This window comes from Andrographis paniculata, unplaced genomic scaffold (assembly GCF_009805555.1).
Source record: "Andrographis paniculata isolate CXL003 unplaced genomic scaffold, ASM980555v1 Contig26END, whole genome shotgun sequence".
NCBI lineage: Eukaryota > Viridiplantae > Streptophyta > Magnoliopsida > Lamiales > Acanthaceae > Andrographis > Andrographis paniculata.
In genome coordinates, this window is record NW_026137557.1 from 421,088 (window position 1) to 441,319 (window position 20,232).

At 30.3% G+C, this 20,232-nt stretch overlaps 3 protein-coding genes across 3 annotated transcripts; 2 read left to right on the top strand and 1 right to left on the bottom strand.

Moving 5' to 3' along the window:
• Positions 1-2,980: 2,980 nt before the first annotated feature.
• Positions 2,981-7,625, top strand: LOC127246192 (uncharacterized). Its single transcript, XM_051267447.1, has 9 exons — positions 2,981-3,373; positions 3,482-3,693; positions 4,526-4,606; positions 4,707-4,793; positions 4,900-5,032; positions 5,118-5,189; positions 5,276-5,392; positions 5,931-6,150; positions 7,515-7,625. The coding sequence occupies exons 1-8, from the start codon at positions 3,319-3,321 to the stop codon at positions 6,044-6,046; spliced, it is 873 nt and encodes a 290-aa protein (XP_051123404.1). The 5' UTR covers positions 2,981-3,318; the 3' UTR covers positions 6,047-6,150; positions 7,515-7,625.
• LOC127246163 (uncharacterized) lies at positions 7,499-8,425 on the bottom strand. The gene has a single exon (XM_051267412.1). It carries the CDS (start codon positions 8,423-8,425, stop codon positions 7,499-7,501), a length of 927 nt encoding a protein of 308 aa, XP_051123369.1.
• An 8,552-nt stretch (positions 8,426-16,977) lies between these two features.
• Positions 16,978-17,594, top strand: LOC127246103 (uncharacterized). Its single transcript, XM_051267317.1, has one exon. It carries the CDS (start codon positions 17,073-17,075, stop codon positions 17,502-17,504), a length of 432 nt encoding a protein of 143 aa, XP_051123274.1. The 5' UTR covers positions 16,978-17,072; the 3' UTR covers positions 17,505-17,594.
• The last annotated feature ends 2,638 nt before the right edge of the window (positions 17,595-20,232 follow it).

The following is a 20,232-nucleotide window of genomic DNA, read 5'->3' on the forward strand; positions in this document are numbered from 1 at the left end:
TTAGTTCATCACCATGGGCTAATATAGTAACCTTAGTAAATAATTATGAAGTGTATTAGTGAATGTATTATGATATAATAAAATAATTATACATTAGATTAAGATTATTAAATAGTTTAATTAAAAAAAAAATTGTAGTGTATAATTATATTTTAAAAAAATAACAAATTATGCGAGAAATATCGAAATAAAAAGAGTTGACAAATTATGTGCGACGGAACAAATAGTAAATAAACAAAAGCTCATCTAAGTGTTTTTATATATATAAGAAAGTTTATTAGACAAGCTTGTAAGTCTTTTTAATTGATAATGTGTTTGATACCAAAATTAGAAACGTCAAAATAAATTGAGTCCATCGAATAGACTAGCCCGCTTCATTTTTATGGAGGGTTGAGTTGTAATATTTTACCCCTTTTAAAATACAGAGCTAAGCTAGCCATGCAAGTTGTGGGTTGGGAGTGGATTAACCCGCAATAGAGGGAATTAGTCCGCACCAAATAAATATAATAATTATTGTTATTTACATTATAATATAGTATATCTTTAATATTATATTTTGTAAAATTGTTAAGAAAGTTTCATTTTAAATTATATTAGTGAATTAGTTTATTAAAATATTTTATATTAGGATAAACCAATTAATCAATATTGTCAAAGTCGCTCTTCCTTGTAAATTTACAAAGAAGTGGGACTAAAATCAGCTGATAGGGAAAGTATAACTTTTTACTAAGTAATAAATTATACTATTTTTGTCCGTCTTCAATGCTCTTATTTACTTTGAATATTAATTATTATATCAAAATGTAATATAAATTAAGAAAAAATTATAAATTATACAAATACTAATATAAGGACATTTGTACAGAAAATTATATAAATATAAAGATATTTTTAATGTTAAGTATAATGACGCAAAAAATAAATATGACCCTTTGAGACGAACTGAGGGAGTAATATTTTTATAAATAATTTAAAAATAAATTTAGATAGAGCAAAAATATATTTCAAATAAAAAGAATATATTATGAATAATATATAAATAAATTTAAAAATACAAGTAAACAAACCCCTTAATATCTATATTGAAAAATTCTTCTGAAAAAAATAAACTGTCACAACTTGCCAATGTGCCATTCCTACAAAATTACACTCAATCGGACAGATTCTTGGTAGGCTTTGGCCGGCATCACATTTTATTTGTTTTCATTATATATATATATATATATATATATATATATATATACTCTTCTTAATCTTCCCTATCATATCCATTTCTCATTTCACAATATTTTCCATTAGTTTCTCATCGAATTTTCCGTCGTATAAATACATTTTTGTCAACGATCTAATCCATATGTGTTGCGATAATTGAAACGCCATGAATCGACGATTTCGCGACCGTCAAGTCATCCCAAATGGCGAGTCGCGAAACAACGGCGAAAATAATTCCGGTCAAATTCCCGATGCCAAAGATTTTGTGGCCGATGTGTTCTTTGAAAGCGTTGATCATAACAAGGCTTATGACCCCGACAACCGTAGTAAAGGGTATGTACCCCGTGACCGTGGCGTGGATGAATTTGATTCGAGCACTCGGAGTATTAGTAGCCGGCAAACTCAAGAGTGGCTCGAAGAAGCAAAGCGCATGGTGGCTTTGTCTCCGGTTAGGCAAAATTCGCCGTCGCGGCTTGTTGCATCTCCGAGATTTGGCGTGACTAAGGGAAGATCTTCAGTGTCGGCGACTCTTGAAAAAATGGATCCGCTCTCAAGATCCGCTAGAAGGTACTAATACATACATATATATATACATACATACATTGAAAAATGCAACAAATCATAACTCACAAGTTACGACAATATTTTTAACCATTCGTCTCATCTTGACACAAAGTTAATCACGTTTATAACAATATCAATCTTGATTATAACATAATCAATGTCAAATCAATAGCACAATATCAGCTAAATTGTAAGGAGGTGAAGAGTTTTCTTTCTGAAAAATTGTCGTATATCTATTGTGCATATATTTTTTTACCCTTTTTTGTATTCTTATAAAAAGATTTTATTTCTGATCAATATATGAATAATCAGCACATAGTTTTAACTAATACGATATATGTTTGTTCATTAAAATTACATGCTACTTATATAAGTAATTAGAGTGAATGGATAGAATCATATGTATTTATGTATGTAAATTATATATGAAATTTAAAATTATTAGTGAAAATATTATCTAACTTTTAATTAATTAAGAAAGTTCTATTTTACGTACAAATACTATATATTTGATTTTGTGTGATTTAATATGATATTCAAATCTTTTGTGTTAATATTTGGTGAGTATTTCTTTAAATAGATTTTATTTGGGTTATTTGTAAGTAATTGTTTTTATTAACCAAAATTTCAAGTAAAGTTAGCCTACAATAAATTTATATATACTTAAAAAATAAATAAATAAAAAAATAACTATTGATGATCAACGTATTTTTAATTATTTCAATATATATATTCCATTCGAATAAAATAATATTTTTTATGTTAATTTTTAAAATATATATCAATAATATTTTTAATTAATAATTATTAAATTAAAAAGTTAATTATTTTAAATATAAATTTCAAGAAATTAAAAAAAAAATTAATACTCAATTACCTTTATAATATAATATGTTACTTGAGATTATTGCTAAATATGTAAATAATTCCGTTATATATATATATAGAAATAGGCAAATGGAAGGGTTTAGTGGAGAAATACTAACCCGAACGGCGATCCATACCCGGAATAGATCCGAAACGAATTCGGATCCTCCGCAAGAGGACCCGTCCCCGGCATCGGAGCTCCAGAAATGGTTCTCCAACATCTCCAACAATTCGCCGGACCGTACGCCGCCGAACAGTCCGCCGCCGCTCCCTCCGCGCCAATCAGTTCACCGAAAGTCGCGCTTCCAAAGCGCCTCCGGTGCCCCGTCGACTCCAACCAACCTTCCCGCCTTTTCTCCTTCGAGAAGGAATTTCCAAGCTGCCTCAAGCAACGGCAATGGAGACGGTGCAAATTCAGACGCTCGAATTCTCTCGCCGTCGAAAATTCCGGCGGCGGAATCGACTCATCGGAGGTCGCCGAGTTCGTGCTCGGTGCCGGAGGTCGGGGTGCTGTCCCCGCCGCGGAACCTGGTGGAGTCTGCTCACCGACGGTCAATATCTTCTTCCACGTGTAGAACTGATCATAAGGTCGTGAAGAAGGACCGCGATAATTTGGTCGATAATCGGAGCTTGAATGGCTTCCTGAAGGAGCAGAGGATTAAGATTCTCCAGCTGATGAGCGGCGAAATCGATGGCAAAGCCAAGGTCGTCCTCTCTGGTCCATCAAACAGTTGAGTTTCTTCCTCCAAACGTTTACTGTTTTCTTCAATTTCAGAATCTCTCCCTTTCCTGTAAAAATTTGCACAAACGTCAGAAAATTTCTTGTGTTTATGCTTAGGTACAAGTTCAATGGTGGCAGCAACATGCTATGCTTGGTTGTTGGACAACAAAATGAGAGCTGATAAAAAAAGAGCACAAAATGGGAGGTTTATGGAGTTTGTTGTGCCTGTGATGAACATAAGGAGAGGAAAAATGTGGAAGCAGCGTCAAGCAGCTTGGCTGTTCCACGACGCCGGCCTAGATGCTGCTTCTCTGCTCTTTTCTAATGAGGTATCGAATTCGTTTAAGTTCGAATATATTGGAAAGTAAGTTACTTGTTGATTTCTTGATCAAATGCCTCCATTGTTATGCCATTTTGCATTAGTAGAGCTTTTATTAATGTGCTACACTTTGCTGTCGGTCTCTAGAATAATATGTTATAGATGATGATATGACGATCACAGCTAATTTTGGTAGTGATGTGTTGTTTTATGTTTAACTGTTCTTACTTGTTCGAATGCATCGTCTCGTTTGCTGTTAGTATTTTACTTCTTGTAAATATTTGCATTATGGAATGCATTTTCATGCAAAGGTAATAGTCGTATTTGGAACTCATAATCGTGTAGGTTTGATTATTATGTTAAATAGTTCCATTGTACAATTATTTCATGCAAAAGTCTGAAAATCAAGTTTCATAAATTGGATCTTTGGCTTGTTCTAAGTGACTGTGAAGGACACACTGTGCTCAATGCTACAACGTAAACGCGACCTCTAGATTTACAAAGAAAATAAAAATTTTAAGGCTATGTTTTTTATCTGATTAGGTTTACATGTTTAGTGTTTTCGATAAAAGCCCTTGATGAACTAAATTATAGAACAATTAACCCCATCCTACGAATGGAGCAGTATCGAAATAATTTTATGAAATTATTGCAATGAAGGAAGTCTAAATGTATGAACAATCCTTTAGGTAACTCTGGAAAGTAGTAGACGTAGCTCGAGTCAAATCTAGGACTCAAAGAACTCTTTTTGATACTGTGATGGGAGTTGTAGTCTTTTCTATTGGTTGGTTCTTTCAACACAATGCGAGTCGATTTTAATTCTGTAATACATATTCAATCAGGTTGAATTGGAGACTCTAATGATGGCTAAGCAGTTGAGTATAGTTGAAGTTGGGGAGGATATCCTTAAAACCAACGGCAAGGTTGTCTTTCTACGTTCTTCTTAAGTATTCTGAACCCATAACAAGCCTGCATATTTTGAACGATGCATTTACATTGCTCTTTATGGCTTTTTATCACTAGGTTGGATCGGCATGTACTGTTCTTACAGACAACTTTTGTGAGGATGCATACAGCCTGCTTCGAACTCCTGTTGTAGAAAAGCTTCTGGTAGAAAATCATTAACCTTCTGAAAACTTCAACATCTTGCTGAATGAATTTGGATCAAATTACGATCAAGAATTTCCCTTTTTTTGTGTGTGTGTTCCTTTTTCAGCTGGCGGCTATTTTATTGGACACACATAACTTGAGCTCGTCACCAAAGTTATCGATGACCAGAGATGCAGAGGCAGTTGAGCTCCTCACAGCTTCTTCTGTCCCCAACTATAGGAACACCCTGTATGATCAGTGTGGGTATCCCAAAAGTTCGAAAAATTTTATATCTGGTGATAAACCGAAGATCAATAATATGCAACATTGCATCTCATGTTGCAGTAAAGCAAGATCATTGCGATAGCGACTTCTTTGAAGCTCTGAGCCATACCTATGGAAAACCCCCTAGCGAAAGTAAGCTAAAATTTCTTATTTAGGATGGAAGTAACTTGACCTTATTTTTTATGTTTCTATACTTCTTTTTGCATTGATGAATGTAGTTAAGTGGGGCAATGGAACAGCAGGAAATAGAGTCTCCGAGAAGATTCCTGCCAATGAAGTTATTGCAGAAAATGACACGAATGATGCTAGGAAAAAGAAAGTCTCACCTGCTTCAGGTATTTCCTTTCTATATTAAATACTTCTTCGCGTTTTCTTGTAAGTTTAGCTCTATTAATATGTCTCGGTTCAATTATAGAACCGTGCTGATTTCCCTAGATAGCACCGATCAGAAGTTCAAATAGCACTTATATTTAATGCAGATAGCACATATTCTGTGAAATAAGAGCATGTGCTATATGTTCGTTTTATATATTTAAAACGTATGTTCTATAGAAGTATATCATGCGTTCTCTAGGAATATGTTATATGTTATTAGTTCTTGTGCTATATTTATATTATATTAATATAAATTATGTGTTTCATGTCGTAACATCGTGTGTTTTCTCATAGTTCATCGAGTACTATTTAGCATGGTGTTGAATTTTAAATTCAGGGACATTACTATACTTTAGCTCTGAGTAACTTCGAAGGTTAGGAACATGGTTTGCTTATCAAAGACAATGCAAGAACATTATGCATAAACAAATCTTTAAAACCATAATTTGGTAGAGTGTTGAAACTTTTCGATGAAATTTACATTTTATTCCCATTTAGGTATACCTACACCATCTCCAGCTCCAGCTAAGACACCAACAAAGGCAAACAACGATACCTCTCGTGGAAAGAACAAGAACTTCTTTGCAAAACTGTTTGGATTTGGCTCGAAATAATGACAAAATTTCAGACATTGTCATGTGACACCACACTGATGATGAGACTAATATGGGCAACGAACCAACGGTGCCACAACCTCATTAAAGCGCGCCGATAGCTGGTTAGATGTCCTGCACCATCCCCCCCCCCCCCATGCTTTCTTGCAGTGGCCTCTATGTTTTCATTTTTTTGAATTATCTTTCGAAAAACTTATTTGTTTATTTGTTTTCTTCGCGGCCAATAATTCGATCGATGAGTTGTATGCGCGCAGAACATAGCGCTCCTACAGCTGTCGCCGAGCCGGATAAACTTCCTGTCTGTTAGTTAATGTTACATTATGTGAACTTCAGAAAACACTTGTGATACCTTCCTGCCTGCCTGCCCTTCTCTATATATTAAATTCCATTCTCTTGTCTCTTTGTTTCCTTGTCTTGTTGCTTTACAACTTTTGGGACCTAATTGTAAAATACATACATACATATATATATGGCTACATTTACTATATTGAATCACACATAATTCAGCACACTACTAACAGCACATGACAATAATTTATACAATATATGTAATACTATTGATTTCAGCGCATGATATATGTTCGTACAACATACCTTTATAGGGTACTTTTGTTTTTTTTGCGTTATTGTATTTAATATTAAAATATTTTTATATTTGTATAATTTACTTTACAAATATCATTGTACTTGTACTATAAAAAACTAATAGAAATATTTTTATTATTATTTTTTTTGATCTTCGATCTGTACTACGTATTAAAACAATAATTAATATTCAGAAATCTATACGGAAAAAACCAACATCTCTCTTCTTTTGGGATAGGGGGTATGTTGTTTGCTAGTTTTTCATGTGTGTTAATTGGAAAAATCAGCATCAAAACTATGTCTATTGTCCTAACCACTCTCTCTCTCTCTCTCTCTCTCTATATATATATATATATATATGTATATATGCAAAATGTGAAAGGCTATTACACCACCAAACTCTTGACTTTACACACACTAACACAAACTCATGTCTATTGTCCTAACCATAGGTAAAAAAAACTTCACGCTAAGTTTGCTCACTTATCAAAACTAGATCACTCCAAGAAATTTAAAATAATTAAGATATTGAAGAACCCTCTAGATAAGAGATTATTTTTGCATAGATACATACATATATGTATATATATATATATATATCTATATTATATATGTGTTAGCCAATGTGTCTTCTTCATCATTGTCCACTTGTGGACAACCAGCTGTAAACTATGTTCCAATCTCTACAAAGGGTCCACTTTTCTTCCCATGTGCTTTGCCCTCTCTCTCTCTCCTCCCTCTCTCTCTCTCTCTAACTCATCATCTTCATCAGCAAAACAACATTTCCATGGCTTCTTTTTCTATCCCTTTTCACAGGCAATGCTGTAACTGTAAAAAATCATTGAGACCTAATTTGGTGTTTTCTTGTCACTCAACTTTCCAGGCATAAAGAAAGAGGCAAAACTCCGGCGATCCGGCGTCGGTCGAGTTCGACGACGAGGCTGTCGGAGAAGAAGACGACGACACTGCGGATGGCTTGAATATGAACAAGGCGTGGCGTAAACCGGGGCTGAATAACCAGTCGTGCACGTCCCAATAAACTTCGATTCGAGCTTTCTTGAAACGGATGCATTCGTTGCCTCGGAATTTCCATTGCAGATGCTTCACATGGATAGCCAAATGCCCGTCGATTCTAATCTCCATTTCCGGATCGATCTTGGCGTCGGTGCAGCCTCTGTTCTTGCATTCGATCGACACGTCGTGGAAGCTCCCCTTGTCGTGGAACTTAACTCTTGTAAGAAACTTCCTCTTGCCAAAAATGTGTTCTTTTCTCGACACTAGGACCGGATCGATGAGGGCGGGGCGGCATCCCGTCCTCATGTAAGCCTCCTTCTTCAAATTCCCGAGCAGCAAGACGACTTCGTCGTCGCAGACAATGGCGACGTAGTAATCGGAGGTCGGCTCGACGTCGCCGTTGAAGCGGGCAGCTTTGAGGTCCCAGAAAACATGGACGGGCTTGGCGTTGTCGACGAGGAAGCGTTTGGAGCCCTGTTTCTTCCAGAAGCACCATGGCTTCTTGACCTCAACTCTGCAGGTGTATTGAGTGTCTCCCTCAGGGCCCTGGATGGAGACAGAGAGGCCATGGATGAGCAAGTTCTTGAACCAGGCGACGGCGATCGACCGGCACTGATCGGCGAGCTTTGTCCGGTAGACTGACATGAATACATTCTGGCCTGACCTGGTAATTGCAGAAGGATTTTGATGAAGATGAAGATGATGAAGATGATGATGATCTTCATCAATGTTCTTCTCCCCTGATGAAAAACAGGCTGGAATCCCTATCTGATCCTGCATCTTCAAAGCCCAGATCAAGATTGTGTATGTATGTATGTATATATATATGATATGATATAGAGAGAGAGAGGGGGGGGGGAGTGAGAGAGGGGAGTGAAGAAGAATCAAGATTCAATCAAGCTATCTTATACACACATTATTATTCAATTGTTTGATGCTTTATTACCTGGCTTGGCTTTTATTTAATAAATATTATTATTTATGTATGAATGTATTGATTTATATATATATATATATATATATATTTAAAAAAAATTGAATTTTGATTAGTTTGATGGTTTTCATGTGTTTCTAGGTTTGTTGTCAATTTTTATACTAGTTTGAAGGTGACCAACTTTATTGAATCCAAGGTGGGATTGATTGGGATTGGGATTGGGATTGGGGGTTAATACTTAATAACGTAATATGTTGTAATAATTTATGTATGCATTTAGGCATTTGCTAAAAAGAAGTGAAATCCCCTTTTGCAACCCCTAAATTCACTCTATTGGAAACTTCTTTTTCTTTTCCATAACTCTATTTAATATAGACATTGTTTTTTGAGAATTTTGTCATTATTTATTAATAATAATATTTTCAAACTTATGAAAATATTTAATTTTTTATTATTTTTAGATTTTTTTAAAACTTTATAAACTTTTATATAAAGTATCTATGCAATTTAATGACTTTGTTCTTTCTACATTTTTTTTTTACCTGTTTGCTTAAAAAAATTAATATAATACATATATTTATTATTTTTATATTTCTTACACAATTTCTTATATTTTACATAAAAATAAAAAAAAATTCAACAATTTTACAAGACAAACACACATATTTTTATGGTACATATATTCATATATATACTTCAATATTTTTAACTCTATTAAGGGAACATTACTCATTTATTCGAAATAATATATTTAATTTTCGATCTAAAATTTGTTTCTCAAATAATTTTTATTATTGACATGAATCTCTATATATAAAATCTTTCCGTCTTATATTTTTGGATTTTTTTAATAAATTAAAAATAATAATATTTATTGATTAGTAAATTAAAATATTTTTAATATTTTTGTCTTTCGTATTTTATGACTATATGTGATTTATTTAAAATTAAAAATATTTTAATATTAACGTAAATTCTTTTTTATTATAATAAAATTAAAAGTAAAAACTTTTGAATATGACATAAGAAAAAAAAATTCAATTGACGCATAAAAATATATATATATTATTTTTTCATAAAAAAAATCAGACTTCGGACCTAAAGGTCAAGAAGTTCTACCTCATCCTCTACTCCAAATTTAATTATTATTTCATTTCAAGAATTTCATAATAGAAAACAGAAAAGTCTTAAAAATAAATAAATAAAATAAAATAAAAAATCCTGAAAAACTTAAAATAATATCCACTTAATCTATTATTAGCTGGACTACAAAAATGGTTGAATATTTACAGTTGTGGCTATTCTCAAGAAGTCAGAAAAATGGTTGACACTTAAACAAGCAATTCATTGAATAACTAAATTCTGTCTAAAGTATCTTATTTTGATTACAATCTTACAAACAAATCTCATTTAATAAAATGATGATATTATTTCTACACTATAAATGCACAATATTTATTTTAAAAAACAAAAAAATAAAAAATAACGGATTTGTTTGTCCAACATACTTTTTTTTTTATACGATTCCAATATTTTATCAACAGAAGTTAACAATTAATGCAAAATATTAATTTTTATATTATCGAATAATTTTTTATATTTTACATAAAAAAAAATACTTTAAACTAAAATACTAAACAAATAAATCTTTGATGTAATATTTTAAATATAAAATTTTGATGAATAATAAAAATTTTGAAGAAAATCCCAAAAAAAAAAAAAAAAAAGAAAAAAACATGTGTGGATTTATACAATAATAATCTCTCCATCCATCAAAATATTTTCTTTGAAACTCAAAGGAATTAAGAACACTTTTGGAAGATAAAAGGAAAATACTATTTATACATTACATATCATATTTTTATATAAAAATAAAAACAAAAATGAAAAATACATCATATTGTGCATTAAAAATAATAATAATAACATAAGAGAGAAAGGGCCATGGCTTATCAAGATCCCATTTTCCAAGACATTTTTTGTGGCTATACAAAATTTAGGTTTTTCATTCCAAAATTTAATATTAGAATGATATTGTATGTTTTGAAGCCAATGTTTATGAATTTTTTTGAAAGACTTTATTCTTAGTACAATTATATATGATTATAAAATGTAGATTTTCTTTTAATATTTCAATGTCAGGCTTAAATTTGTATCTCAACCAAAAAATTTTAAAAAAAAAAAAGATTTAAATATAATTTTTAAAATTTTGAAATAGAAAATAAATATATATATATATATAGTATTTTTATGAAAAAATATATATTTAATATACAAATTTTAAAATATTACTATAAATGAGTACTATCAAAAGTGATTTTTTTATTTTTATTTTTTGGCTCAAAGTATGGTTATTAATTAAGCATTCAATTTGATGTGAACAAAGAATGAAGAAGCAAAAAGCATGTTTTTGTTTTCAATATCAAATAGCAAGTCATGTTATGAAATCATATAATTAAAAAATACTCACTCCGTCGTCCACGGGATAAAGTATACATTTATCTTTGGCGCGGTGTTTAAGAAATAATAGTATTTTAATTATAATGGGTAGTTAAAAGTAATGTAATGACATTTTTGCTCTTGTTTTTTTATATAAAAGTAATGATATGATGTAAAGTAAGGATATTTGTGGAAAAAAATGAGGTATTTAATAAAATGTTTACTTTGTAATTGGACGTTTCAAAATAGAAATGTGTATATTTTCTAGGGAGTAGTACTAAACAACATTGAAATGTTTAGATAATTAAAGTTAGCTTTTGTCAAATATATATTATAAATAATAAAATTAAAAATTTTCATAGAAAAATAAACAAATAAATAAAACCTTGTGACATGACCAATTCCCACTCTTGACTACCAAACTAAAAAATAAATAAATAAATATATATATATATATTAATATATGTATATATTAGAGCACATGGCAGGTCAGTCAGGGTACCAACAACAATATAGGAATCCTAGAAGGCACTCTAGTTATTTTTAAAAATAAAAAATAAATTTTTTAAAAAAATTGTGAGTTATTGAAAATTACTCTCTTCGTCCCAAATATTTTGTCCGCGTTGACGTAGATATGAAAATTTAGAACGAGTATAATTAGTAAATAATTAAAAAATATATTAGTGAAAATAATTATTGTATAATAAAAATAATTATAGATTAAGATTAATATAATTGATTAGTATAATTAAAATTAAAAAATTATAAATTAAATATTTAAAAATAAAATTAAAGTATATAATTATTTGAAAGTGACAAAATAAGTGAGACGGACGAAAACGAAAATATGGACATAGGAAGTGGGACTAATGGAGTATTATTCCCAATATGTCCCTTAATTTTATACTCACTTTACAAAGGAATTGAAAATAAAATTGACAGATTGGGAGTATAATATTAAAACTATATATTATTATTTTTTAAATATTTTATTAAGGAAAATTTGTGACCATTGAAATATTCTTAAATATGGAGTGTTTTTTTACTTGTTGGGCTTTTCTTTTAGATTATCTAGCCCAAGTAAAAATGGGTCAGGCCCAATGGGTCACTCCTATTATTTATGTAAAATATGAACAATAAAAAAAGATCTCTTCATTTATGATTTGAAATTAAAATTAAAATTAAAATTTATTTATTTTGCACTATTTTCAATATAAATATATTATTATTATTATTATTATTATTCGAGAGGTATGAAAAGGAGATATTAAGGCTTGTTCATTCTAATGTGGTGTATTTCTATTTGACTCACGAGAGAGTTTCTACTTGGGTTGGGTTTTTTTTATTATTTAATTTAAACAGTATTTTAATTTAATATTTTATTAAAAAATAAAATTACCTCACAGTCACAAGTCCAATCCGTACATCACTCGGTCATCTCTTACGGAACTACATTTATTTTGAAACACTTAAGTGTAGTGTTCATTTGAGTGTTTAGATTTTTTATTATTTATTTATTATTTTGAATGTGCGAGTTTTTTTTTAAATATAAAGGAATAAATATTATTAAAAATATTCTTTAGGGACAATTCTTTATGTATATAGGTATTTAATATTATGTTTAAATAAATTTTGGAGTTTCGAAGAGTTTTTAAGATAATAGAAAAGAAAAATTATTGAAAAATAGTATATATTTGGCATTATAGATTTTAGAAAAAGAAATTTGTTAGAAATAACGATCAAATTAGAATAATTGCATAATGTGATATAAATGGGTGTTGAAATTGATTTTAGGTTAATAGAAAAAAAATATAAATCAAAGTAAAAAATATATATTTGATTTATATTTTTTTGAGAAAAAGAATTTAGTTAATAGTAAAATCCTACAAAAATACCATTAAACAAAAATAAAATAAAAAAATTAAGACATTATTGAATTAATCAAATTACAAGCTATATTTCTTGAAATTTGATCTTTCTCTTTCTCTATTAAGTGCATTCAATTTATGAAACAAATAAATTGAAATAATCGAAACTAAAAGCCTCTCAAAATTATGAAACTCGTCATATATATATATATATAACAAGATCACTCAATTACTACCACTACAACACAAATCTAAAATGTCCAAATAATCAAACCTACAAATGATCACACATAAACATAAATATTTCCAACAAAAATAAAATAATAATAAATCAAATTAAAATAAAATGACCTCTTGTTATAACTCAAATAATACTTCATACTCTTGTCTGGACCAGGATTGCTTCATTCCCATAAATATAAATATATATATATTCATATATGCATCATCATCATCATCATACATGCAATGAATGCATTCTTGACACCATCAATCATATTTCTTCATCCAAAAATGTCGCGACGACGACGAAAACCCTCTGTAAATCCTTGAGGAGCAATAATGGTGGAAATCATCTTGGCATTCAAGAAGGAGAAGAAGAAGAAGAAGACACACCATTGTGTACATTTCATCACAATTCACAAGCAATAAATTCTATTCATATATATATACACAGTCAAATTAGGGTTTTTCAGTGTCCCTTTTTATGTGTGCATATACATATATATATATATATATCTATGTATGTATGTGTGTGTGTTTTACGCATGCAATATTTTTGGTGACTTTAATATGCAGCAAAGGGCACGTTTCCAAAGAGAGGGACGACACAAATACATACATATATATATATATATATATAGAGAGAGAGAGAGAGAGAGAGAGAGAGAGAGAGAGAGAGAGAGAGAGAGAGAGTGATAAGGCAAATGGTAAAAGAAAGGAATGGATATGAGAAAGTGGGCATTTTTTTCATACATTACAGCCTTCTCTTTTTAAAGTGAATTTGTATAATTGTAAGGCATTGCATTATGCCTTCCAAAAGGGACCTTTATTTCTTTATTTATTTATTTTATTTACTTCATTTTTTTATTTTTATAATGTGGGAATTATAGTCGTTACTCATCGAGTGCGCTACAAACTAGGCTCGATATTACATAAATAATATTTTATTTTATTCTTGACATTACATAAATAATTATGTTGCATATTTATATGTGTTGGAAATATATATTTTTAGAGTTTTGGAAAGTTTTGATTTCAAATCATATATTTTATTACTCAATTCAGATCATTTTTGATAAAAATATGTTAGGTTCCTATAAAATAATTGATACATCCATTGTTATTAAGTGATAGTAGCCTCTTATCAAAATATTATTTTAATTCAAATTGAAATAAATAAATCTAAACCGAAAAATCCTAAAAGTTGAATGGAAATAGATATTTGATGTAACTTAAATAAATGTTAGATGTAATGTTTTATATAAAATAATTATTTTTTTATGTAACTTTTAAATCCAAAGTTGTAATCAATCTTCAATGATCATTTTCACAATTATGATCATTCACTAATTGTTATTATGTTTCTCTTTTTTATGTAATAATTATATATTATGCATCATAATAGATTCATTTTCTTGATTTCTTCAGTACTTTAAAGTATATACTGAAATTGATATTCAACAATGTCGACTCATATCTCAATTATTGAGTTAAATATAAAAATCAATTGTTAACATAGTTATATATTGATAATCGGGACTTTTTTTCTGTAAAGTCTGGTCTCGCACTATTCAATGAATTTTTTCTCAAAATTTCTTATTAAATCAAATATTTATTTTTATTTAAATTATTTCAAAAATAATAATAATTTTACATTCAAAATATTACATCAAACATCTTATAGATTATATCACATCATGTTCCAAATATTTCACTTTGAAGTTAAGCAACACATACATTAACTTATATCCATCCATATACATTTTTACATATAATATTGCATGCATATGTATAGATATGTGGTATTTGGAAATAAATAAATAAATATTTCATCTTACCAACTAAAAGTAATTTTTTTATATATTCGTTTTTCTCACTCAAAAGTATAAATTGCCTCATGAACAGGAAAAGATTGAATACAAGGTATATATTTTAACATGTATTTTTTTTATGACGTAAAAATCCGCAATTGCTACTTTTCAAGTATTTTTTGGATAAATTCCGAACGAACCTAATAATTTGCAAATTAAAGTCGAGAAAACAAGTCACATTATATTAAATAGGTGTAGATTATGGACCACCATAACACAGTAAGTTTGATATATATAGTTGAATTGAATTCAAATCTTGCCAAATGAAGATTGAAAAAGCGTGAAATTAAAAGCAAAAGCGCATGAGGGGAAAGCACGCCTTTTGTATGTAAAGTGAAGGGACCAATCGCCAATGAAGTAATTAAAATTGTTTTCCTGTAGCAGCTTTTCTCTCATGTCAATTTATCTTTTTTCCCACTTGGATAACTTAATTTTGTGCTTCAATTCACTTTTAAATTTTCTATTGTTTGAATTTGGAAATATATATATATATATGTATATTTACGATTCTCATTAGTTTTTGTTGTCGAAATTGTCGCGACATAGCTTTGTTTTGAGGATATGAGTTGATCGATGATCGTTCTTGGTATTTCGTAGAAAGTGTATTCCTTAACATGGAACGACTTTTGTGTTTTGCACGAATGCTTTTCGTACATTCGCAAACAACTATTAAAGATTTTAGAGTTCCCTATCTTTCTTTCTTTTTTTTTTTTTTTTTCGGTTTTCAAAGTTAATTTTGTTAGAAATTCTTGTTTATCTCATTTGTGACTTACCAAATTTTGTGATTGTATGATGTGGAATAGAGAATGATTTGATTTGTTTCTACATTTATAAGATCTATCTCATACTTTAAAACCCTTGTAATTGTTCAAACATTGTGCAAATAAGTTTTTTGATATTTTGTCTAACTAAATTTATATTATCTCCGATTTATTTTGTTGTTTGGTCAACTTTTAATATGGTTTTTTCGATGATATAATCATTTTGTCCGTATTTTTTATTGGGTATGGTATTATAAATTATTGTTAAGTAGTAAAAGAGTAAAAAAAAAAAAAAATTCACATTAACGCATTCATATACTTCTTAAAATAGTCTTTATTTATATCATAAATCCTAATAAATCAACATAATATTATATTTATTAATATTTGTATTCAACTCAAACGAGTATATACTTTATAAATGGAAAAAATATTATTTAGAAGTCAGTCTGATTGTGAACTCGTGACCACGACCCTCTGAGTCTTGTTTGTTATACATAGTTTATTTAATATAATTTGTTTTGTAGAATTTAGTTTACACAATATTATTTTAAAAACAAAAAATAAATTGTATTATTGTAATTAAAATAAATATATTTGTGACTAATAATAAACATAGATAAAATGGCTATATTTCTACTTAATTATCTGAGTAACTATTCCATATGTCCCAATGCAAACTACATTTTTTGCTATGTTCATTCGTCTTATTCAAAAATATTTTTTTATTATTATTATAATAAAAATAATCACAAACGAATACTAAAATATTTTTTAATTTTTATATAAATTACAAATCTATCATAACACATATAATTAATTTATATATATATAAAAAATCAAAGGGCTTCTTTGGATCGAAATGAAGGGAGTAATTAATTTGGTTGGTTTGTTTAGAAGATTTCCAACGATTTTAACTATTTACTAAAAAAAAATATCCCAAAAATATAAAATCAAATATTTATTTTTTATTTTTTAAAATATACAAAAAATTAATTTTATATTCAAAATATTATATCAACCCATATTTATATTGCATCACACGTACGATTATTCAAATTCAAAATTTTTATTATTCAAATCTCAATTCAAAATTCAAACTGTCAAACAAAGATATATATATATATATATATATATATGGGATAGAAGCATAGAAAGTTGTGATCTCCCATCAGCCACTCATGTCCGATTGTGACACCAAACACATAACTCCAAACAAGATAATATAAGTCCATCCAAACTTATTACAACCTCATCTTCTTCATCACTCCATCCCTCCATGGCCCATACCAAAAACCCTAATTTAATTAAATCCATCAAATTAAAAAAATCATGAAGAAACAACAACAGCAAGAACAAGATCAAGAACACATCGAAATCCTCAAGGCCGTAGCCCAAGCATGGCACGGCCATTCCTCGAGCTCGAAGGCCTCCGATGCGCCCTCGGAGTTCGACGCCCACCGCCGATACTTTAAGGGCGGGAAGCCGACTCGGTTCCGCCTCGAGGCCATGAGCATGGCCACGAAGAACCACCGGTTTAGTACGAGTTGGGATTTTAGGCAATCGCTTTGGGACTCGTACGAAATCGTCGCCGTGTCCAAAAGGCTCGAGGAAGGGCTCGTGCTCGACGCCGACACCGAGAACCCGTCGCCGGCCCCGAGACACGGGGTCAAGAGGCGTAAGGAGAGTAGGAATAGTTTGAGGAGTTTGTTCGACCGGATGTCTTCGCGCCGATTTAGCGAAGAAGAGACTAGAGATTTATGAAGAAGACTCTTCATAGTTGTAAACAATTCTTACATAAGACAACATTTGCTAATAATCGAAGTACGTAGTCTAAGTAAGAATCATTTATTTTTTTTCTTTATGACGTAAAAATCTGCAATAGTTACTCTTATAGTGCCCACTAGGTAAATGTTCAGCTGAGCGCAATAGCCTGCAAATTACAGATGATGTTGAAAACTACAATTGCATTTTTCATCGCAACGGCATTGTATGTTGTCTCCGTGCTTGTAGATTGGTCGAGAACAAGGTACCGTGTCTTTTTTTTTAATTATTTTTCTGACATAGGAACTCGCAGCCGCTACCCGAAAGTGCACATTAGGGGTGTGTTCGTTTGTAAGATTTGTGCAAAATCTTCCTATTCATCCAATTTTTTTCCTCCAAAAACATCAAATCAAACGCCTATTTTTCATTTTTTATATTATACTAAAAAATCAATTTTACATTCAAAACAACACATCAACACCTATTTATATCACATCATACAACTATTCAAATTCAAAATTTTTACTATTCAAATCCCAATTCAAAATCCAAACCCCCAAACAAACACACCTTAGGTAAACTTCCGGCCGAACCTAATACCCTGCAAACTAGGCACGACGAATATCCTGTCTTTTTTCTTAGACGGCAAGTGTCGAAAGAAAGAATGTAACATGGTATTAAATATATATATATATATATCTTTTGAATTATATTATTCGATAGTATTAAATATTATATACGATTCAGCATGTGATAATTGGGATCGTATGCTATAATGAAAAGTAATATGGCTGTGAGAATCTCATGCTTCTAAAAACGCTTCTATTTACTTAAATAAATTTGTATATCATATTCAAAATATACGGAGAACTCATCTGATTTTTGACCGGATCACTCTTTGATAAATAGCTGAAAAATATTTTAAGTGAAAATAATTTGTTGTTTAATATATTAAATAAAAAGAATTTTTTCATTCAAAAAATATTACATTCTAACACTTATTTCTATTACATTCATTATCAATTTTATATTCGATTTTTTTATTATTTTCAAATCAATTCAAAATTGTAAAATATCTTCGGCATATATTCAAATATATTCACAACTATAAAGAAGAAGCTATTCACTTATGTAAAAATCGCAAAGGATGGTGGTTACGGTATTGATTATAAAAAATATATATCAAATATCACATTACATATAAATCTACAACACATATAAAATAAAATTAACATCACGTAGTAATATTTTATACAACATATGTGATATCTATTATATTTTTATATGTCAGACTAAAGCAATTAGCATGATGCTAATTATAAATCCTCAATCAATATTCTAATGGAAATGATCACAAAAATAACTAGAAAATAACAACACAAGATATACAACATGTCGGATGTTAAATTACCCCCTCACCTAAAAGCTCTAACGGTTAGAAAAACGCAGTCATTAATAATCATATACTCGCTAACGGGAATTCCCAACACATCATAACTTCTAAATTTTGCCACTTCAACCATGAATACCAAAATGAGAAGTTTTTACGGTTTTGTTTTTTTACTCCAATTTTTCCAAATTTTACTATTTGGACTATGCGTTTATCGAAAAAATATATATTTTTTCTTCTCACAAAATATCTTATGAAACATTATTTTAATACCAAATCCAAACCAAATTTTATCAAACTCAACCAAAAGAAACACACCCGTATCTTTGGGACAAAAACAAGAAATAGAGAAATCCAAGGATACTAAAATTCATATAAGTTTGCTTCTTACATCACATCAAATAACTATATTACACGACGGAGTGAAACCCTGTCACATAATTATTCATCGCAAACAATACATATCATTACTTCCGAAAACAAACCAAATAGAATGCGGCAACCATGTTATTTCTAGGCCAAACTTATCAAATTAGGCTCGCGCCACACATCCCGACAACCTAGTACGCCCGCATGGTGTCCCATTTGGACAGCTCGAAATTCTTGTGCTTCTTGTCGATGAACCCATCCGCCTCGACATCAATGGTCTTCTCATCCTCATGATAAACCTCGTACTTCCCGCCCCGGCCAATCTCCACAACCTTCTCGTGCTCGACGATGTGAACTTTCTTGTGCGTCTCGGGGGCGGCGGGGTGGTTACGATAATGCTCGAATTGTTGTTGATGATGATGATCATCATAATCGCCGCGCGTCGGGACTTCGGGTGCGACGCTCGGCATGTGCTGCAGCCGGGTCACACGCTCGAGGTACTCGTCGATGGAGGACTTGTGGGGGTCCCTGCCCCCGGCATAGTTGTAGTAGTCGTTTCTTGGCATGGTTATGCCACCTGTCTATTAGCTTAGTTCTTACGTGGTGCCGAGGTTGTAAGAATTGGCGTGGGATTTATAGGCGATACTAAGGAAAAGATATTCCCATTAAGGGATATGGCTGTGATCGATCATGAATCCGATGCTTCCTTTTAGTCAGTTTTGGGTACAGTGGAAGAAAGGTGTTAGGAATTTTTGGTGACGATTTGGATTTAGATTTGGGGTTTGAGCATGATAAAAAAAAAATTGAATTAAAAGGAAATTTGATATAATATAAATATGTATTTAATTTGATGTTTTAAATAAAAATTAAATTAGTTTTTTTTTGGCAATATTTAATTAGAATAAATGTATATTTGATTTGATAATTTTGAAGGAAAAAAAAATTGTAAATAATATGAAAGACATATCC

Coding starts and splice junctions, on each gene's coding strand:
- LOC127246103 (XM_051267317.1), top strand. CDS start 17,073: ATGAAGAAACAACAACAGCAAGAACAAGATCAAGAACACATCGAAATC.
- LOC127246192 (XM_051267447.1), top strand. CDS start 3,319: ATGAGCGGCGAAATCGATGGCAAAGCCAAGGTCGTCCTCTCTGGTCCA. Junction 4,794..4,899: donor CTGTTGTAGAAAAGCTTCTG/GTAGAAAATCAT, acceptor TTCCTTTTTCAG/CTGGCGGCTATTTTATTGGA. Junction 5,393..5,930: donor GAAAGTCTCACCTGCTTCAG/GTATTTCCTTTC, acceptor ATTCCCATTTAG/GTATACCTACACCATCTCCA.
- LOC127246163 (XM_051267412.1), bottom strand. CDS start 8,425: ATGCAGGATCAGATAGGGATTCCAGCCTGTTTTTCATCAGGGGAGAAG.